Source organism: Fusarium verticillioides, chromosome 10 (genome assembly GCF_000149555.1).
Source record: "Fusarium verticillioides 7600 chromosome 10, whole genome shotgun sequence".
NCBI lineage: Eukaryota > Fungi > Ascomycota > Sordariomycetes > Hypocreales > Nectriaceae > Fusarium > Fusarium verticillioides.
Window position 1 is genome coordinate 1,395,017 of NC_031684.1, and position 19,493 is coordinate 1,414,509.

At 48.0% G+C, this 19,493-nt stretch overlaps 9 protein-coding genes across 9 annotated transcripts; 7 read left to right on the top strand and 2 right to left on the bottom strand.

Moving 5' to 3' along the window:
- Positions 1-59: 59 nt before the first annotated feature.
- Positions 60-1,163, top strand: FVEG_08615 (hypothetical protein; the record flags this gene model as incomplete). The annotated part of the gene is made up of 1 exon (XM_018897501.1): positions 60-1,163. One exon carries the CDS (start codon positions 60-62, stop codon positions 1,161-1,163), a length of 1,104 nt encoding a protein of 367 aa, XP_018755174.1.
- A 531-nt stretch (positions 1,164-1,694) lies between these two features.
- Positions 1,695-3,368, top strand: FVEG_08614 (alcohol dehydrogenase (NADP+)). Its single transcript, XM_018897500.1, has 5 exons — positions 1,695-1,891; positions 1,936-2,373; positions 2,423-2,643; positions 2,691-2,837; positions 2,891-3,368. Exons 1-5 carry the CDS (start codon positions 1,853-1,855, stop codon positions 2,910-2,912), a joined length of 867 nt encoding a protein of 288 aa, XP_018755173.1. The 5' UTR covers positions 1,695-1,852; the 3' UTR covers positions 2,913-3,368.
- Positions 3,369-4,136: 768 nt separating this feature from the next.
- FVEG_16375 (hypothetical protein) lies at positions 4,137-5,056 on the top strand (the record flags this gene model as incomplete). The annotated part of the gene is made up of 1 exon (XM_018905621.1): positions 4,137-5,056. One exon carries the CDS (start codon positions 4,137-4,139, stop codon positions 4,923-4,925), a length of 789 nt encoding a protein of 262 aa, XP_018755172.1. The 3' UTR covers positions 4,926-5,056.
- Positions 5,057-6,343: 1,287 nt separating this feature from the next.
- Positions 6,344-6,598, top strand: FVEG_16374 (hypothetical protein; the record flags this gene model as incomplete). The annotated part of the gene is made up of 1 exon (XM_018905620.1): positions 6,344-6,598. The coding sequence occupies one exon, from the start codon at positions 6,344-6,346 to the stop codon at positions 6,596-6,598; it is 255 nt and encodes an 84-aa protein (XP_018755171.1).
- A 1,071-nt stretch (positions 6,599-7,669) lies between these two features.
- Positions 7,670-7,990, top strand: FVEG_08613 (hypothetical protein; the record flags this gene model as incomplete). Its single annotated transcript, XM_018897499.1, has 2 exons — positions 7,670-7,751; positions 7,812-7,990. 2 exons carry the CDS (start codon positions 7,670-7,672, stop codon positions 7,988-7,990), a joined length of 261 nt encoding a protein of 86 aa, XP_018755170.1.
- Positions 7,991-8,203: 213 nt separating this feature from the next.
- On the bottom strand, positions 8,204-10,249 carry FVEG_08612 (hypothetical protein). Its single transcript, XM_018897498.1, has 2 exons — positions 8,453-10,249; positions 8,204-8,400 (listed from the first exon to the last, which is right to left on the bottom strand). The coding sequence occupies exons 1-2, from the start codon at positions 9,836-9,838 to the stop codon at positions 8,344-8,346; spliced, it is 1,443 nt and encodes a 480-aa protein (XP_018755169.1). The 5' UTR covers positions 9,839-10,249; the 3' UTR covers positions 8,204-8,343.
- A 1,692-nt stretch (positions 10,250-11,941) lies between these two features.
- FVEG_08611 (hypothetical protein) lies at positions 11,942-12,828 on the top strand (the record flags this gene model as incomplete). Its single annotated transcript, XM_018897497.1, has 2 exons — positions 11,942-12,609; positions 12,732-12,828. The coding sequence occupies 2 exons, from the start codon at positions 11,942-11,944 to the stop codon at positions 12,826-12,828; spliced, it is 765 nt and encodes a 254-aa protein (XP_018755168.1).
- A 531-nt stretch (positions 12,829-13,359) lies between these two features.
- Positions 13,360-15,073, top strand: FVEG_08610 (hypothetical protein). The gene is made up of 2 exons (XM_018897496.1): positions 13,360-13,638; positions 13,685-15,073. Exons 1-2 carry the CDS (start codon positions 13,566-13,568, stop codon positions 14,992-14,994), a joined length of 1,383 nt encoding a protein of 460 aa, XP_018755167.1. The 5' UTR covers positions 13,360-13,565; the 3' UTR covers positions 14,995-15,073.
- Positions 15,074-15,566: 493 nt separating this feature from the next.
- FVEG_08609 (hypothetical protein) lies at positions 15,567-16,090 on the bottom strand (the record flags this gene model as incomplete). The annotated part of the gene is made up of 2 exons (XM_018897495.1): positions 15,567-15,672; positions 15,723-16,090. The coding sequence occupies 2 exons, from the start codon at positions 16,088-16,090 to the stop codon at positions 15,567-15,569; spliced, it is 474 nt and encodes a 157-aa protein (XP_018755166.1).
- Between the last annotated feature and the right edge of the window lie 3,403 nt (positions 16,091-19,493).

Below are 19,493 nucleotides of genomic sequence, written 5' to 3' on the forward strand. Positions count from 1 at the left end.
CAGCGTATCTCCGCAATACCACCGGATATCCTGAAGGAATCACCACAGAATGGACAGACATGCTCCTCTGTGTCAATCACACAACGCGATCGTATGGACCGTCTCAGCTCTACACCTTGGAATCAGAGTATGAGGCCCAGTTCCCCAAGAACGACACCAACTCCACCAAGTCTGTTAAGGACAACACTAGTATGGAACGACTCGCAGCTCTCAGCTACCTGGATGACGAAGACGATCTCGATCTCACCTTCGGTAATGCCACCAACGCCACCAATCCACTGAACCTTACTTGGGTTCAGATGGGAGGCTCATGGGAGGAGCATCCATTCATCCACCCGAACTTGACATACGCGATGAAGAACTTTACTAGATCCTACGCCGAGTGGGCCAACCCCTTCAACTTCGGTCACTATCATACACGCTATGATCCGCACACTTTCACAATTCCGATGGAGTTCCGTGGTTCGATGGTGATCTACATCTTCCTGCTCGGTACAGCTGCCATCAAGGCGAAATGGCGAACGAGAATCGGCTGCTTCCTCTCTGCGTACAGTCTCTTCATCGGAAGATGGGACATGGCGACTTTCTTGGGCGGCATGTTGCTTTCAGAGCATGATGTTCGACGTTCATCAGATCTGCCACCCTCGGCTACTGGCGTGAAGGGTCGCGCAGGAGATTTCCAACGAACAACAAAGGGAACAGCGCTGCGATGGGCTGGCATCGTCCTGGCGTTGTATTTATTGTCGTATCCCGACTCTGGCGCTGAGTACACGCCTGGTTTCGCCTATCTTTCAACCTGGGTTCCTAAGTACTACACGCCGCTGTCTGGATGGATGTTCTACGAGGCGATGGGCGCAGTGCTCCTCGTTGCGTGCATCCTGCGAAGTCCAGTGCTCGTTCGCTTGCTTGAAAGCCGCCTCCCGCAGTATCTCGGCAAAGTCAGCTTCTCGCTCTATCTTGTCCATGGACCTGTGCTGCATAGCTTGGGCTTTTGGATTATGCCGAGACTGTTTGACAGCTTCGGTAAGACGGGCGGATATGCGATCGGTTGGGTTGTTCTGCTGGCCATCACGTTTTACTTGACGGATCTGTGGAACAAAAAGATTGATGGCTGGAGTGTAACGGTCGGAAGACGAGTGGAGAAGGCGCTCTCAGAGGACTGAGCTCAGGTGATGTTACTGTGAAGTTTGGTGGTAAACAAAAGAGGGGACGTGTGATGGAAATCACAGGACAATTGGGTGATTCATGGTGGTGGCATGTAGAGTATGTACTGTATTTATGCGCATTTTGCATCTGGAGAATGTTTTATCGGGTTTGATTATCGGTTAAAAAATTTCCGAATAATAAACTTTTGAATCATATACCTCGAACGCGGGCGTTGGAGCGGGCGCATGTTGCACCGCTTTTGAAGTTTCGAAGTCAATCCAGGCACCGGTTTCGGCAACGGCTGAAGCGCAAGGAGATCCCAAATCGCGGCAGTTGAGCTTGTCTGATCCACCTTTTGACATGAGGTTGTTGATCTGGGCGCCAAAAAGGGTAGAGGACGGAGCACTTCTGCATGTCGTGCACCCGCATGTTGGTGTCATAAGCGAGCTCGGCTTTCGTAAGGTCATTGCAAAGAGACATTTAGCATCATACCATGATAAGCTAGTGATGGAGCTGAGGCATTCTTTTCGAGAATATTCGTAGCTCAAGCTTGCGATTCTGACGATGCGACGTCGTTGTTCTTACGTCACCCCCACTGAGGGACCTAGCGATGTCGGCCCCATCAATCTCTTATCAGATCGCAGCGTCCTGACATCATCACCATTTCAGATTCTCGCTTCTTTCACCAACCAAAAGTTTCGCAAAAATGTCCTCTCAGCCCTCACTCCTCGCCGCTACGGCCAAGGTACGATCCATTCTATCGTGCGATGCGCTCGCTAACATTCGCAGCTCAACAATGGCCTCATCATTCCCCGCATCCAACTTGGTCTTTACATGATGTCCACCAAAGAAGCCACCGATGCAGTTCGCCAAGGTCTCCTCACCGGCTACCGCGGTTTCGACTGCGCGCAGATGTACCACAATGAGCGCCAAGCCGGTAAGGCCATCAGCGACTTTCTCGCCAGTAGTGAGAACGCGGCTGGTTTGAAGCGCGAGGATATTTGGTACACTTCCAAGCTCGCCAGCTGCGACGAGTCGTATGATGCTGTGCGACGATCTGTCAAGAAATCTGTCGAGGCTTCAGGCTTGGGATACATTGACTTGTTCCTTCTTCATAGTCCATACGGTGGGAAGACAGCAAGACTTACGAGCTGGAAGGCGCTGGAGGATGCCGTTGATGCGGGTGAGATTCGTTCTGCTGGCGTCAGCAACTTTGGCTCTGCTCATGTAAGTCTCATGTCTCCCGCTGCGCATTGAAGATACTGACACTCTCAAGATCCAGGAACTCATGGCCTCCAACCCTCGCATCCCGCCCGTGATCAACCAGATCGAAGTTCACCCTTTCAACACCCAAGAAGAAATCCGCGCCACTTGCGCCGAACATAACATCGCCATCGAGGCCTACGCTCCTCTCGCTCGCGCTGAGCGCATGGATCACCCTGCCATTGTCAAAATGGCCAAGAAGTACTCCGTCACACCTGCCCAAATATTTGTCAAGTATGGCTCCTAATTTGTACCGCGTTTTGTGTACTGACGTTCTCTAGGTGGGGGCTTCAACATGACTTCATCACTCTTCCCAAGAGTACTAAGCAGAAGCGTATGATCGAGAACGCAAGCGTTGATGGATTTGAGATTTCGGAGGATGATATGAAGGAGCTGGATGGTTTGGATGAGCATTTGGTTACTGACTGGTGAGTATCCCTTTCTTCGTAGTGGTTTGAGTCGAAGACTAACAACTGGATAGGGACCCCACGGACGCGCCATGAATTTGAACTCGCTCGACACATACAAATACAACTATATTACAAAGAGGCATTCATCTTGTTGTTGCGGAGAGATCTTCATTCACAGTTGATATGTTTTCAGTCCTGAACTTTGAACTGCATGGGAGGGATTCGTACAAAATGCTCATGAATATGTGACAAGAAATAGATACGTAGAAAGGATACGGCCAGGACTCATGGAGATGTCGCAGTGTGCCAATAAAATACAAACTATTCTTGCGATAGACGGCGTGGCGATGTTGAATCTGGTGATACCGTTTGTGGTGTTTCGCCACGACAACAAAGCGGATATCATGCCTCGCACCCACGCTATGGGGATAAGTCTAGTCACGATAGACTGAAGGTAATGAACAATAAGAGAGAAACCATTAATTCTACTGGTGCAGAGCTTTTCAAAGTGTCCAGGCAATTGGGCAGTGCGGCGATTCCCCCACTATTCCGGGTACTATTACCAAGTATCTTTCACTTTGACTCTTCTGGAAGATCGCTTAGGCCAGCTCTTTTCTCAAATTGAGTGGCACTGAGTCTGTAGGAAAGTCCTCGGGTCGGATCAACCTGACCGTGGGTATTACTTGATACCTAAAACTTATGATGTCTCAACGAGACATATCGAGCCAACACACTGAAAACTCCCATTTGACTTCGAGCCTTTGGACGGCTGGCCGTACGTGTCTTAGCTTGATTTATCCAAGGCTAAGTAAATTGGCGTTCACTTAACCAAACAAACTTGACCTTTTCACGGTCTCCGAACCTCATTTATTTGCTCACTTTGGTGCGAAGCTGGCCGTCACGTAGAAATTGGTTGTTATTATGGTATCATGTCTCAAATGTTTGCTAGATGTGTCATTTGCAGTTGAGGCTTGTGGCCGAGAGCTTGAATCAGCAGACAGAACTTAGCTGGTCGTCACAAAGTCAAATATCGAGATTAGGCTTCAGTCACAGGTTAAACTTGGAGTCAGTTATGCAAGAATTGCCGGGCTGAACTGCGTGGCAACAGTGGACTCTACAAATCACAGAGTAAGATTTAACCTTATGCTATGCTCTGTACCTAAGGTAGGTACTGTAGGCAGCAATCAGCTGGGATATAAAGGAACGTCGCCCCCCACCCTTTGAGTCCCAAATCTCGACGAACAATCTCGACTCTCAAAAACACATTACGGCGTTCGATCGACTATTCGTACTTAACACCAATCTCAAACTCTCAAAATGGATCCCTTCCGACGCCTCCCTTTGGAGATTCGGGAAATGATCATATCGAATTTAGAATCCAACGAAGTTTTCTGGTGCCTTCGTCAAGCATCCCCCGTTTTCTGGCGCGCATCCCAGACCAGCAAGTTACTAAAAGCTTGGGACACCCTCCAAAAGGAGCTGGGCTACCACCAGTTTTCGCAAGTCTTGTTGCTTGTGAAATACCCGAAGATGGAGGAACCCATTTTACAGGATGAGCATCCTTTTCTGATGCCAGATATATTCTTACGGGACCCGCTTTTTACGCCAGAGCAACATTTGATCTTCGAGATGTATGACAGGTACCAAGCAATGCTCAACTGCTTTGCATTGGGTCCTGCATTGGTGCCTCTCTACAGGAATAAATACCCTGACCTCTGCCTTGGCAGGCTCAGCGATTTCCTTGCCAAATCTTTCGGAGAAAATGGGGAACGACTTCCAATTGTGATGCCTCCGATCAAGAACGACGGAATCGGACGCCGGATCATCTATTTTCTCCTTGCCATCTATCTGATCGAACAATGTCCATCAGCCTTCGTGACAAGCCCGGGAGAGCCTCCGAAACAAAGATCCATAAAAGAAGAGCGTTCTTTTATGCTTGTTGATCACTGGCTGTTCATGATTCCAGGAATGGTTTCAGGCGATTTTGAAAGGTTTTGGGGCCTGCCAGAGCGATCTGAAATAGCAGAAGATGATGATTTTTCGGAGCTGGAGGAGGAGGGGGAGGAGCAGAGAGAAGCTGAAGAAATGGTGTTTATCCAATGCTAGTTTCGTTGTTGAACGCAAGTACGCCCAGCAATTTTCTACCTGGGATTTTGAGATACCATCGCGATCCTAGAAGATTCGAGGTCATCGGGAGGATGAGTCAATAGCTATTAATCTCTATGATAATTTCAAGCAACAATCAATAAGAAAACTGTTCTTTGAGGTCATCCTTCCCGTGTGAAGCACAGTCCAGGGGCAGTCATAGGTGAAATGAGAAAGAGGCCATCTGCTAAAAATGGGTACTAATTTGACGAGGAGGTCTTGGCGTGCTCTATGATGGTCTTGATATATCTTATTCAAGAATCTTGACGCAATTGATCCACTGCCCTCAACCAGATCTGGATCAACTAGCGATGCCTTGGAAGTTGGGATTGCAGGTTGTTTCGATATGTGTTGCTTATCTTACACAATTAGTTATGGTAGGCAGGTTATTTGCAGTTGAGGTAAATGGCCAGGAGTGTCAATCAGCACACAGAACTTGGTGAAAAAAGTGCTTCTCGAAGGTTCATTTTAAGGGAGCACTAAGTTCTCTCAGCCGGAATAAGCTCTCAGCCACAAGTCTTAGCTACAAATAACACTTCTAGCTTACAACTTAGACATCAATACCCTTTAAGGGAACACTATATCTTCATGTGCTGGGGATCTCCTGGCCCTCGGGATCACACAGTTGGCTGACTACCTTTTGTCAAGGCTCATCTGCAAGGTTTGACTTTGATGATCTAATAGTAGTCTGGGCCCTGGAAACCAATGGAAATCGTCACTACAAGGTTTTAGAGGTTTGCTAAGGTCTGCCTCATGAAACCATCCGACCAAACTTTGAAAACATAGTCATGTACGAAGTTAAGCTCAGGACGAGTTTGCAATAGTTCTCCTGTCATTGAGAATCCACATCGAACTTGATTCTTCACATTAAATTCGTCTGATCTATCTGCTCCACCAGTCGCTCAATCAGGTATTACGTCCTTGACGAGCTAGAGCTATGCATCTGAAGGCTTGATTATAAGACAGTCTCGTCCCAAACCTGCAGAACGTCACTTTAACTTTGGTCAGTGAGCTAATTGTGGTAAGCCATGGGCTTAAACTTCAGGCAGTATAGACTTGCAATTGGCATACAGATATTTGCCACGACATAAAGTTTCCTGACTATACAAGTATAAAAAAGTCCCCTTGTGTGAAAATCCCTTCCTCCTAATTCTTCATTTTCAAGCTCGCAAGATCAAAGGTCCAGCATGTCCCAGAGCGCACCAGTGTCCCAGGGCGTCGGGGACCCTTTCCAACACCTCGCTTCCGAGATACGAGAAATGATCATAACATATCTCGATTGCTATGAAAATTTCGACAGTCTATGTCTAGCTTCACCTGTCATGAGAAAGGAGCGTCGGACAAGTACACTGCTTTTAACATCGGAATCATTAGAACGAATGTTCGGTGACACGCAGGACGGCGCTCTTCTTGAGGCAAATGTGTACTGTTTGCTTTCCAAGTATGGACTTTCCGACGAGAGCTTTGCGCTCTGGCATAAGAGGAACCTTCCACATCCGCTGTATTCAAGCCGACGGGACATCGTGTTTCGGATGAACGCTCTATACCACCGCCTGATGGACTCTTTCAACTTTGGCCCCAAAATTGTCCCGTGGTTTACTCAAAAGTTGCCTTACAGTGTATGCGCTGGCTAGACTGCTTTGACGTTCGGAAGAAATGGAGAAAGATTTCCGACATCGCTAAACGATGCAACAGACGCCAAGAAGGGGCAGGTCATTTTCTTTTTGCTTGCGGTAGACATGGCGGGAAACGCATACATGTTCGAGCATGGAGCCGCTTGCCGACAGTATTGTGAGCAGTCCATGGAATTAAACGGACAACAGATTGTTGTTTGCAGGTCCAGCGTTTTCTTCCCGACAAAGTTAAGGAGACAATGCTCGCGGTTTTATGCAGACCCTTCTGTGCCACGCATACGCAGTGGAGATGTCCCGAAGCAGAATTCACCTCATAAATTGGTGATCGACGTCGATTTAGGAATGGCAAGATTTACCATATTGAGTACGATGCAGCCCACTTCTAAAAAGATTCTTTGAGAGTTAACACAATCCAGCAGCTTATCTTCCCAAGCTCAACACGCGATACTGGGTTCAGCCTAACCTCAGGGAGCAAAAAAAAATAGTCCTTTGGAAGAGGATGTTAAAATAAATTTAGTAAAGACTCCCGTAAACTTAGGCTAAGTTAACTAAATCTTTTCATCGCTTAGGATAAAGGTCTCAAGTCTTCTTGTCCCCCCTGCCTCAACAGACATATCCAGATGATCACCCCGTACTCGACACTGCCGAGCCGAATCCAAACACCCTTTTTACAAAGCTTTTTATTAGCAACCAATCATCCAATCAGTCTTAAAAGGGAGGGTAACAACGTTTGAATCAACGCAACATCAGTCGTTGGATAATTGGTTGGTATTGAGCTACCCCGCGTTTCTGACGTTGATGGCACAGCAAAGCAGTTGGTGATAGTTTATCTTATCCCAGAATAGGCAATTCACAATGTGCTCTAATGGAGAGCTGACAAACAATATGTATCCTTTCCTCAAGATGACGGATGGTCACGAGGTCGTGTGCATGCTGTAACATAAGAAGCCGTTTCCCCTCTTTTGTGATTGAGAGGCCGTTTCTTCTTTATTTCATTTGTATTTCCTACCTTTTCAACACTTTCAACATCTCAATCTTTCAGGATATAAACTGAACTAAAAATAAGTCAATATGGCACCTCAAACCCTTGCGGAGAAAGCCAAGGCCAAGCTCCAGGCTGTTCTAGAGGACCCCAACAGGAACGATTCATCATGTACGTGCTCGCCTCTTGATGCTTTTCCTTTTGATCACTACTGACAAGTTGAATGAATAGCCTACAAGCAAAGAGTAATGACTACTACGACTCCTGCGACGGGATCCGACTGGACCAACACCTGGGTCCGACGAAACAGTAACGATCGTCGGGCCAGTGTTGGAAGTGAAGGGTCAACTGGATCACCTGTTCGCCGCAGGTCAAGCTTCCAAGAGTGGCTATATCCTTCAGCTCGTTAATGATGTATAAGACATAAAGTTGCGTGGTTCGTAATGATGTTTTGATTTCTTTCATGTTTGTCCTTCACAGTTTAGGTTTGTAATGTGTTTCAGAACTTCGAGCCTTTTTCAGAAGGCTGGTTAGTATTTTATCTCTTGCGTCGGGAACCAAATTGTATTGATGTTAGGTGGACTACGCGACAATGTTCTTTCTTTGGTCACGAGACAATTGATCACGACGATGCATAATGGATGCGCTGTATATATAAGAACTATTGGAATATTATATAACCTAAGAATCGAGATTGTATTAATGTACATCATATATCTAAATGCATTTCGCTTTTGAATATCTATCATCATGTCGAATCAGTTTAGCTTGATCGGCAAGTGAATGGAGCATGAGCAGAGCCATCGGAAGTAATGTCGATCTGGCAATATGTTAGTCTGTTGAGCAGATATCTCATGGTAAAGGTAACTTACGATATCCTTAATGGTGGCATATGTGCCAGCACCGAGTGTAACAATTCCGATGATGAAGGCGAGGATGCTTCCCAAGCTCATTAACATGTTCTTCTTGGAAAACCACTTGCCCTCGCAAAGCAAGACGAACCACATGACACCGGGAATCCAGAAAGAGAAACCAGAAACGAAGAGAGCCGAGGCCAGAGAGAGCAAGTCAGAGAAAATGGGGATAGCCTCAGCGATGACCCATGCGATGATAGTGAAGATGGTCACAAGGGTGATCCAGCTGACCCAGCCCATTGGGGTGTTGACATATCGCAGAATTGAGTCCTTGAACATACGGCCATGAAGATATCGGAGGGCAACGGTAGAATTGATCGAGCCGGAGATAAAGATAACGGGTAGCGCGACTCCAAAAGCGATCTTGGAAATAAGTGGTCCAGCGGAGAGCAACGCGGGTGATTGCACCGAGGGTCCGATGAAAGCGTAGCACAGGGCTCCAGTCAGTGTGTAGATCGCAATTTGGATGAAGCAGGATGCGTAGATAGACTTCATGTAATCGGTTGGTGTGTGCATCTCGTCCATGAAGGAGAATTGACCAATCGCGAAACTAAAGGCGAAAATGATGTTGCTGACAGCGACGAATGCCTCGGCGAAGCTAAGGTCCTCCTTGGGCCATGCAGACCACTCAACACCAGAGAGTCCACCAGCTGAATCGCTAGCCTGAATGCCGGTAGCAATGACGGTGATCCCAATAGCAGCGAGGATAGACACGAAATCGATGTATCCAAGAATGGCGACTTCGGTGAAAGATGGGGGGATGGCGAGGATGAGAAGAATGATAGCCGAAACAGCAGAGAAGACGATGGAGCAGACGTGTCCACCGTTGATGTCGATGAGCGCAATGCTACCGGTCAAGGCATGCGAACCAACAACCATGACAAGCTCGAGAACGAGGGCAGCACCAAAAATCTCGTAGCCAAAGCGACCGAGAAGAAGGCGTCCGGCATCAGCATAGTGCGCCACGTGGGGGAATTTCAGCTTGACCTGGCCGACAATATAGCTGGTGAAGATGGAGACGAGACCGAGAGTGATTGTGAGGAAGACACCGGGAAACATGCCCAGCGTGTGATAGGCCGAAGGGAGGCTCAGCGCGCCGAGGGCAATAGCCTCGACGATTGTGACGACGGCGAGACGCTTCCATCCCAGGCGGTGGAAGTGAGCATTTCCTTGGGTAGCGAGCTGCTTCTGCTGGGAGACTTGGATGTCATCCGCCGTCTCAGGATCGTCCATCATGTTGGCGGGTTTTGAGGACTTGGCCTTAGGTGAGGTGGTAGCCATTGTGTCGTGAGTGAGTAGAGGAGTATGTTCGGTGGGAGGATGGGTAGGAGAGTGGCTACTCATATGACCAAGGAACGGTCAGTGTAGAAGAGTCGAGAAATGTACGGAATAGGTAACCGACGAACGATGGGGAGGGATGACAAGAGATCAAACAGGGTGTTTGGGGGAGGTGAGACAGGATAAATGTATTTAAGAGGAACGAAAACAGCCGGCTAGAAGAGCTTTGAGACGGGAAAAACGGCGCAAGGCGAGCCATGGCGCATGCTCGGTGTATCCGGGGTATCCACCTCCGAAAGATCGGACCCGGCACCATGTCGCGATTGCTGTCACGATTAGATAAGAGCACCTTTCTCCAGGTTTTTATTCCATTTAAACTCGTAATTCATTCATGTCATGCCGACGCCGGAGTTAACGGTCCCTTGTACCATCTGATCTCAGAAACTCCATCTGTTCCTGGTGAGAAATGCAGCTTTCGAGAGAAAAGGCCCGAAGGGAGGTTTGCGAGCCGCGCTCGGAGTGGCGTACGAAAAACCCAGAAAAAGCTTCCAAAAGGAAGACGCTTGACCCAAAGTCGTAAGGTGGTGGAAAGAATCTGCCGGTTGTGGGTCTGTATGACATGAGACCCCTGATGTTATTTTTACGTGCATGAAACGTGTCATTGGTGAGAAATCCCGTGAGGCTCCGTCACCGAAAAGGCGCGTGTGGATATCATCACGTTATGATATCCTAACAAGAACTCTCTACGCGTCGAGATCAAATCTCGACCGCTCCCGGACAACGAGATTACTCCGGGGCCCCAAACTCTGTTCCTGATGAGCGATAAACATGTTCTCGACATTCAGAGATAATGCGAGAGGTGATGTCTGTCTTGCTCGAACTAACTGCCGTCTTGGCTTGCAGCAATCTCCACCGAAAAAATCTGGGGTGAAAAGCTCTTCTATACAACGAGTCAGCCTCATAAAACTCTGCATCTAATTTTACTCCACGACACCCTCATCTCCGCCATCAATCGCTTATCTGTGGGGTCATTCACCTCGTTGACTAATATGAATAATGAGTTTGCGTGAATTGTTCCGGGGTCGTGAACTGTACCCCAGAAACCGTCGTTGGCCTCAAACAATACATTCCGGTTCGACGGCGAGTTTACCCGCACTGCACCCCAGAGATCAGGTATTTTTCGGGATGGGGGAGATGGGTTTAAGCTTGTTTAGACGGGCCGTACTGGAGGGTAAATGGATGGGTAGAGGGTAGGGTGACTTCGCAGGAAATACTTGTCTTGACCGTTTATCCTGCTGATAGTTGCGCCATACCCTAAAGGACTGGCTTCTTGTCCATCATCAGGGTATCGGTATTAAAGTGCTGCTAGATCCGTTACTGATGGCCTCTTAATACATATTCATGTATTAGCTTTCGGTTGGGTGTTTTCCATCTTCTGATTCCCAGTATCGGCATTCTTAGGTGTCGTCAAACCCCCTTTGTCTTGAGATCGTTGCTTCAAGCTCATTCGATTTACAAATGAACTCTCTTTTCTTGGCATTTTGAGCTCCCTTGGTGATTTTGATGCTTAGGGTAACTTGGCTACTTTTCAGAGGCACCACTTGTGAGACTGTGGTTCTGGGGCTTAATGTACGCCGTCATGGCGAAAGTCCAGTCACGCGTCACCATGTAAACAGGCACCAATCCAGGCGCCTATTACAAGACCACTTACTTATAGCCAGTCAAACCAGGCAATAATAAAAGCAAAGTGCAGATTGTCGATGTTGAACTGGGCCATGGAGATTCTGGCTTCCACCCACTACGCCAGAGCTTCTTGATTAATCTTATTTGTGGTCATGAGCTTAGGGCAACCTGGCTGTCGCTGATCACCCTACTGATTACGTAGGTTGTGGGAGCCTTGGTGGCGGATTGTTCAAACCCAGATCGCTTCTCGAACTCTAATGAAAAGTGTCCAGTTGGCTGTAAATTTGTGGTTGCCTTGGCTCTGGAAGTATGTCCGCGAACAACTTCCATTTGAAATTTTGAGCAAGAGTCAAATATCAGGAGTAAAAGTATTTAACAAGACCCTCGCATGCTGTGACACTCTATGTTACTTACCTCTATCAACACAGCCCTACATTAGCACCTACCCCCTCCTCTACTCAAGTGAACCCTCATAATAAGATCGAAATGAGGCCGGTCGTACCAGAAGAAGTCGGCGATTTGCTGAAGTGGCGGCCACTCATGCTTTTCAACAAGACGCTGTTAGGACCAGCCTATATCGAAAGCATCGTCTCCTCCTCGCCGACCCTCATCACCTCCCAAGGAGGAAAAACACTGCCACTTGAGGTCTGGTACATGATTATCGACTTCTCGAATCTCTGCCCAGAGAACCACCGGTATTCCCTCGTACGACCCAAGCTGCTACAGACTAGCGCGGGAGGCGACAAACTTGTCTGCGAGCGGTACAAACGCTGGTCGCCTTTTGGTAACATCAAGGAAATCAGAGAACTCGAAATGTATCGATTCTACTTGGCACACCCTGACAGATTGTACAATCCCGCCTTGGATTCAACCTGCCCCAACCCCTTCAGCCTTTCATTCCCCAGCTCCGGTTCGCCCTGCGCCTTTCCCACAGCTTTGCTAGCTTCAAAGACCAAGTTTCTCCATCTTGAGCTTACGGTTCCCGATGTTATCAAGAACCTCGAGGATGGCTATTGTACCTGCTGCTTTGGAAAGCACGTGTTTGGGTCTGACTTTGTATTGAGTGGTGCTTCGACCCGATGGTATTCGCAGTTGGCAGGTGGACTCATCCCGATGTTCTTGGCAGGATTCTTTATTTGCCCTGTCTGTGTCGGGTTGGTGCATGCGTTGGAAAGCATTGGCGTACATGGATCTACGTCTTTGTATAGGGAGGAGTATAAGCCATGGCTGCTTGACCGAGTCGAAGGTTTGGGTTTTAAAAGACCATGTTTCGCAGATGTCCCAAATTCGATAGAATCACTTTCCAAGTCAATCGCAACCTCGATCGCCAGGTTATTCACAACCTCGCTCATGGATTTATGCAAGGCGCATAATATAATATAAGAATCACACATCAGATCTTTTGACTTAAAATGATTCTTTGGCGCGCTGATGCCGGCGACATGACTTTTGGATGGGCAAAGGCGTTCAAATCATGGTTAAAATCTCAGGAATGTAGCTTGTGAAAGACTTGAATATGCGACAAACGTCCATGTTTTGATACGCATAGAAATACTAACATAAAAACAAGATCGACCGTATTACGACGTTAACAGGATGGACCAAATAATATATTTACTTTACTGTATCAACATTGGACCTCAGTTTATGGTATTCTCAGGTCAAGTGTTGCGTATGTGTATCATCAATATCCGCCTCAATGGAAGTCAAGGCAACGTTGCCATTGCTTGATCCGAAATGTACTCTATCGAGCTCTGTGAAACACCAAACGCAGGCGGGTTTTGGCGGTTTCCGATTCGTGGTACAGCCAAGGGCCGATGACGAAGCCGGAGACGAATATCACGCAACCGCATGAATCCTTATCAATGTTCGGCGATCTAACTTGATCGAAACAACCACCATCACCGATCGAGGGGTTGATTTGCATAGTCTATCTTGGTCCCTGTCATCATTGCTGGGGTTGAGTGGTGTCATTCTTTTATCCCGACTACTTTATCTTGATGCTTCGCCGCTCTTCAACATCAGTTATCATCTCCTCTTGAGCTGCATTCAAGTCGCACAAAATTCGGCAAATCTCTTGACTTGCCCGGCACTTGGAACCTTCACCGCAATGTTGGAATCAGAGGAAAAGCACACGGCCGATGCCGCAAATGCTGAGACGCTCAACGAGGCTTCGATTAAACGTGAACTCACCATCTCTAACTTGATGCTTATGCTAATGTTCACTAGCGAAATGGAACCGGTCGCCAATTTACAACGCAACCATCCTCGGTCTCTGCAGTTTCGCAGCCCCCGGTCTCTGGGGTGCAATGAACTCCCTCGGTGCAGGCGGCGCTCAGAAGCCCTACCTCGTCAACACCGGCAACGCCCTCACCTTCTGCCTCATGATCATCTCATGCTGGTTCACCAGCGGCATCGTTAAATATGTTGGGATCAAAGGCGCTCTAGTCATCGGAACCATCGGCTTTGCTCCCTACAGCGCAGGTCTCTACCTGAACAACCGTTATGGTGTCGAGTGGCTTGTCATCTTTGGCGCGGCGTGCTGTGGTGTTTCGGCGGGTATCTTTTGGGCGGCTGAGGCAGCGATCGCGATTGGGTATCCGGAACCCAGAAATCGAGGACGGTTGGTGGCGTATTGGCTTTCGTTCACAAGATTGGGACAGATTTTGGGTGGCGCGATCAACCTTGGTCTCAACGCTGATCGGAGTGAGGCGGGCAAGGTTTCGTACAAGGTCTATCTCATCTTCATCGCTCTTCAAGCACTGGGGCCGTTTGTCGCATTCCTTCTCAACAAGCCATCTCAAGTCCAACGCGCAGACGGGAAGAAGGTCAACATGAGCATCCTCGATCATCCATGGAAAGAATTCAAGGCCACAACACGAACGTTCCTCAAGAAGGAATTTCTGCTTCTCATATTCTGGATCGGCCAAGGAGTTTACTCTGAGTCGGTCTTCTTCACCTACATCGCTCTCTGGTTCAGCGTGCGAGCTCGAGCTCTCGGTTCGTTCGTCTCCGGCATCGTGGCCGTCATCGCGGGAAACCTTCTGGGTGTTTGGCTTGATCAGAACCAAATCGCTCTCAAGAAGCGCGCCCGGTATGCTTACGCTGTCATCATGACTCTCCAAGGAGGGTGGTGGATCTGGCTCACCATCAACGTCACCAAGTTCAAGCGCGACGGACCCATCTACGATTGGAGTGATCCTGGCTTTGGTTCTGCATTCGGTGTTTTCGTCTTCCTCGTCACTGGGTTCCAGCTCAACTACAACTTTGCCTTCTTCATCATTGGTCAGATCTCGAACAATTCGCAAGAGACGGTGCGGTTGTCCGCGTTGCTGAGAGGTACGGAGTCGGCATGGCAGGCGCTAAGCTATGGTCTCAATGCTCTTCCAATCATGGCAACTGTGGGAAGCACGTATTTGAACTTCGGTATTTGGGCGGTTGCAATCTTCCCAGCTTGGTTGGTAATTCGGCAGTTGGGTACAAATGAGGGACAAGCAAACAGTGACACGGACGAGACGGTTGTAGTAGAAAAGGCGTAGTTTAGACGAGATTCTCCATAGCGAATTTGAGTCTCTGGCGCTCTTAGATTTTGCGCATAACTACCAATCGAGGCACCTGACTGAAATCCTATATTTATCCTTGACTGCAAGTCGCCCGAGGTCGCTCAGACGTTCTTCCAGTGTGTTGCGCTCGGCATGAGGTAGTCCGGTGATGGAACTGGCTCCGACTACTGAGCTGGGTTTTGGGCTACGAGTAGTTAGTATTAAAATTCTCAGAGAGGTCCAGGAAGGTTACTTACATACCGCGTTGGCATGTGAAGCCAAACAGCGGACGGGCGGCCGGATCGATTGTCATTTGAGACTAAGAAATATACTTGGCATTCGAATCTTATTGATTAAGATATTGTAAGGTCTTGCTCTTCTATAAAGAGTCGGTCTGGTGAGCATCAAGTATGGTAAAGGCTGATCATGGTTACTCACCTTGCCCCCAAGAGGGCCCCTCGTGATCAGTGGCATCTCTTACAGAGGCCTTCTTTTCAGTCTTTTCTGCACGAGTCTTAGGATAAAAATGCATGGCATCGGACCAGCCATGAACTTGGCCGTTCCGTCCGTTAAAACCACTTCAGCTTGCAAACTGATTGCGATTTCGGCACGACCTGTTTAGCTGCTGCTGAGTGACGATTTGCGGCACGTCTGTTGGGATCGACACCTGCATGACTATATGTGATTAGTTGGATTGAACATTTTGCTGGTCAGATTGTTGTTACTCGCCATGGTACATCATCGCGTAAGTGTCGCTGGGCGCTTTCAGCAATTCCCTGCCATCATGCTCTTCGGGCGACAGGTTTCCTCCGGGGCCAGAGAGCTCATTGGTACCGACATGATCACAGCACGGTGTCGTTGGTCGAAGCTGGGGCCATTGTTCAGCCCCCAGATTTTTAGCTGGATCCGTATGCTGTAGAGGGTCCTCATGTGCAGGAAGAAACGGCTGGACTTTGTTGAAGGCTTGACTAAACGTGTCGTCGAATGCTTCCTTGTAGCGACGGTGACAGCGATCTAGGGAGAGGAGTAGTGTCACCCGGTCCAGTTCCTTTTGAAGTCTCTCCTTTCGAACTTGGGGATTGCTTATACTCATTGTGAATTTGAAATTTTACTAAAGACTCTGAGGGTTCCCTATGATTTCTGTCCAACCGAGGGGGCCGGACCTCAACTCCCGTTTCTCGTCTGTATCAGTGTTAGTTGCTGAACCCATGAAGCAGCGCCTCTTGGAGTATTGTTTGAAGTTACCTCATTTGCTATATGGTTCTACTGAAAAGAGTTAGCATTTGGTAGTAAAGAATTGGGTTCCAGATCTGACTTACTCATTATAAGAGTGAAGCTAGACAAATGTGTCAATCCTAGTTCGACCGTGTCGAGACTGGGACCGGCAGCCCCAGAGGCGCCGGAACTGTGACCCATTGTCGAGTTCTATATAAAGTGGTTAAGAAAACAGCAATGCATTTGAACATTTTTTCTCTTACCTGCTCCGCCTCAGGGGCAGGAGTGGCCTCGTCGGCCGTGATTTCGTCCTAGCATGTTAGAGACACTTGCTGGAACTCGACAGTTGTTCAACTTACGGCCTTGCGTTTCTATCAGGACAGTTGGGGTCAGCGTTAGACATACTTTGGAGGGATTCCTCGGTAACTTACCTCACCCCGAGTGGGGGCTGCCTCTCATCCCGAATGGGGGATGCCTTGCTCTTGAGCAAAGTCGTTGGCACGTTCTTCGACTTTATGACAGTTTGAGGGTACAAAAAAACCTATCGCGAAGAGCTACACGTCAGCGGCCAAGATCTGAATCACAGCGGGCGAGGACGGGAATAATCAGTCACGTACGCTATTTCAACAGTTAGCGCAAGATCATCAACATCTTGGTCATCCCATTCAAAGATTCCCAACGAAAGAGAGATACTTACCGGCGGCGATGTTGAGCGCTGTGCCTGTTGTGTGAAGGGCGAAAAGAAACTTCGGGTTCTTTGAACCTGTTGGCTTTGTTCATCGCTGAAATTTCTGCCCAAAGACCAGATGAGTGACTGTCGCGGCGAGATGTTGTGGGCGAAAAAGAGGAAAGGTGACGAAGGAAGGATTCCTTCGGAAGCACTGATCAAAACATTTTGTGGGCACGGGCCAACTCGCTGTTACTGTTACACAAGGCAGGGCCGGGCATGAACCAGAAGCGAGCAGGCGCTGCTGCACTGTCAAGACTAGATTCAGGTCAGCTCTTAGCCTCTCAAGATCAGTTGGATATTGTATTGACCTCGTGTCACACTTGTTTCTCTCGAAATTTAGTAATTCTACCTAGGCAAAGTTTAGGTAAGTTTATGATATTTTATGATATTTTAGGCAAGTTTATGAAAGTTTAGGATCCATCCTTATAATAATTTAGGATGACTTAGGGGGAACTTTGACATGTTTTCTTCCCACCTATGGTCCAGTGCCCAGAGCACATTGTTCACAGTGTTTGCCACTCGTGCCTCCGTGATACCCAGTCTGAATCACCACAGCTCCCTGTGTCTTCTGCCGATAACAACTGCCGATATCGTCCTATGTTTCTACCAAAACTTTGATGAGGATCTCGTTCGCGTTCAGGAATCAGGATATCGTTTGTCAATACTCCCCTGAGTCACTACAGATGATGCGCCGTGAGCCATGTTTTCAACTTAACTGTCGATTGTTGATAATGCAGATGGTCTCCGTATCGATGGAGATGGTCCCCGAGCACGTCCTAAGGACGAGACTGTTCCCCCTGTGGTTGAGGACGCTACTCCTATTTAGCCCTGTAGTTCAATCTGTGAGGGTTTTGCTTACCTACTTCGTGGAGGTGCCCCCTGGCGCGTTCACTTTGGTAACGGCTATCATGCCGTTTGATGTTTTACGAGAAGCATATCAAGGATGCAATTGAAATCAGTCTTGTGTCAACGGATCTTGAGTTCGGCAAACTGAATGGCTGTTTTCTTCACTCAATCGATATCTGGCTCGATTGCAATATGAATAACCCCTTCAATATAAATATTTTAATTAATGTATCTGAGCACCGAGACAGCGTCGATCGGATCCCCACATGGACGTCAGTCAGAACAGGTCCTTCATGAGCAACCAAAAAGTCGCACTTTAGGGGAAATTCCCTCTCCATTATCATGTTTCTGGTGATCTGGATGCTTGTTACATGACTTGTTTGTCGCTGAACCCTTTGAACGGAGCCTGATCTCAGAAGGAAGTTTGGTTCACGGTTGCCCGGGTACATCAATGAGTTGAGGTCGGCCAAGAACCATTGAGACCAATCCACCCTGAATTTGAGTCGCCCATACAGCCTTTGCCGGCCTGACATCACCGCATGTGCCTCTTTCTTAGTCTCCCAATCCAGCCTGCTTCTACACCGAAGCCAGTTAGTTCATTTCTGTTTTGACATGGGACATCGCGCCCTTACCTCGAAGATCGCCACGTATTGACCCCATGGTAGCTGTCGTATCCATGCTGTCGAGTGGCAGTTCATTCTAGGTTTGCTCAAATTAATTTGTATTGTCCCGTTGGCCCGTTCTCACGGGATATTTCGATCACTGCTGTCAAGGCTGCCCTCGTCTACCTTTCTGCTCTTCTCCTGTAACATCCCCGCCACATTATCATCTCTTTATATTGAACATCTCTCTGCGATATCCATAACGCCAACAGGCTCAGAGAAATTCTCTCTTGCGCGTGTAACAAGCACGACAGTCAACATCGCCGAAACCAATAGAGCCGATGGCAAACAGCATGGCCAAAAACGAAGCGTGTTAGTATCCAAATACCTACCCTCTCCCTTCATACTCATCTCAGAGAGGGCCCGATGTCTCAGCTCAGGTTGCTGATACTGGTATAGGTTGGTGTTATGGCATGAGAAGAGAAGTTTACTGGCGAACAACTGGCGGGGCACAGCTATTTATACACATAATTAAAGGGACAGGAATTAACTTTACAAAACCAAACGACTCAGACCAGTGGTGAAGATATGACAAATTGGTAAGCTTTGGGAGTTTGAAGCTACAGACAATCTAGATTGGATATCAGTTAGAAGCCAATCCCTGAACTTCATAGTGGTACCCAGAGTAAACGGCTTATGGATCAGTTTAGTGAATGCACATCTTCGAGCTCAGTCTCATTATGTTGATACTGGAACCCGTGATCATCCTCATCCAATAATGTCTCCTTTGCATAGCGTCACGTCTACCCTTGCTTCAAAACACATCCACTACGTTTCCAGGAGGACGAACTCAGGAACGTAGTGTTGGGCGTTAGTCATTATACTTAAAGCGTTGGTAGAGCAGGATTGCTAGATGTGCAAATTCAGGGCGCGTTGCTACCCAAGGTCATCTTAAATCTAAGCCCAAATCTATGATGACCACGATGATAGTGAGTCTTTCAACTTATTCCCGCCTTACCCTACAGAAGTGTCATAGGTCGGCGATTTCTTCTTTCAGGCTGCCTTGGTAGCCGACGCCAAGAACATCGCTTCAGCTAGGATCA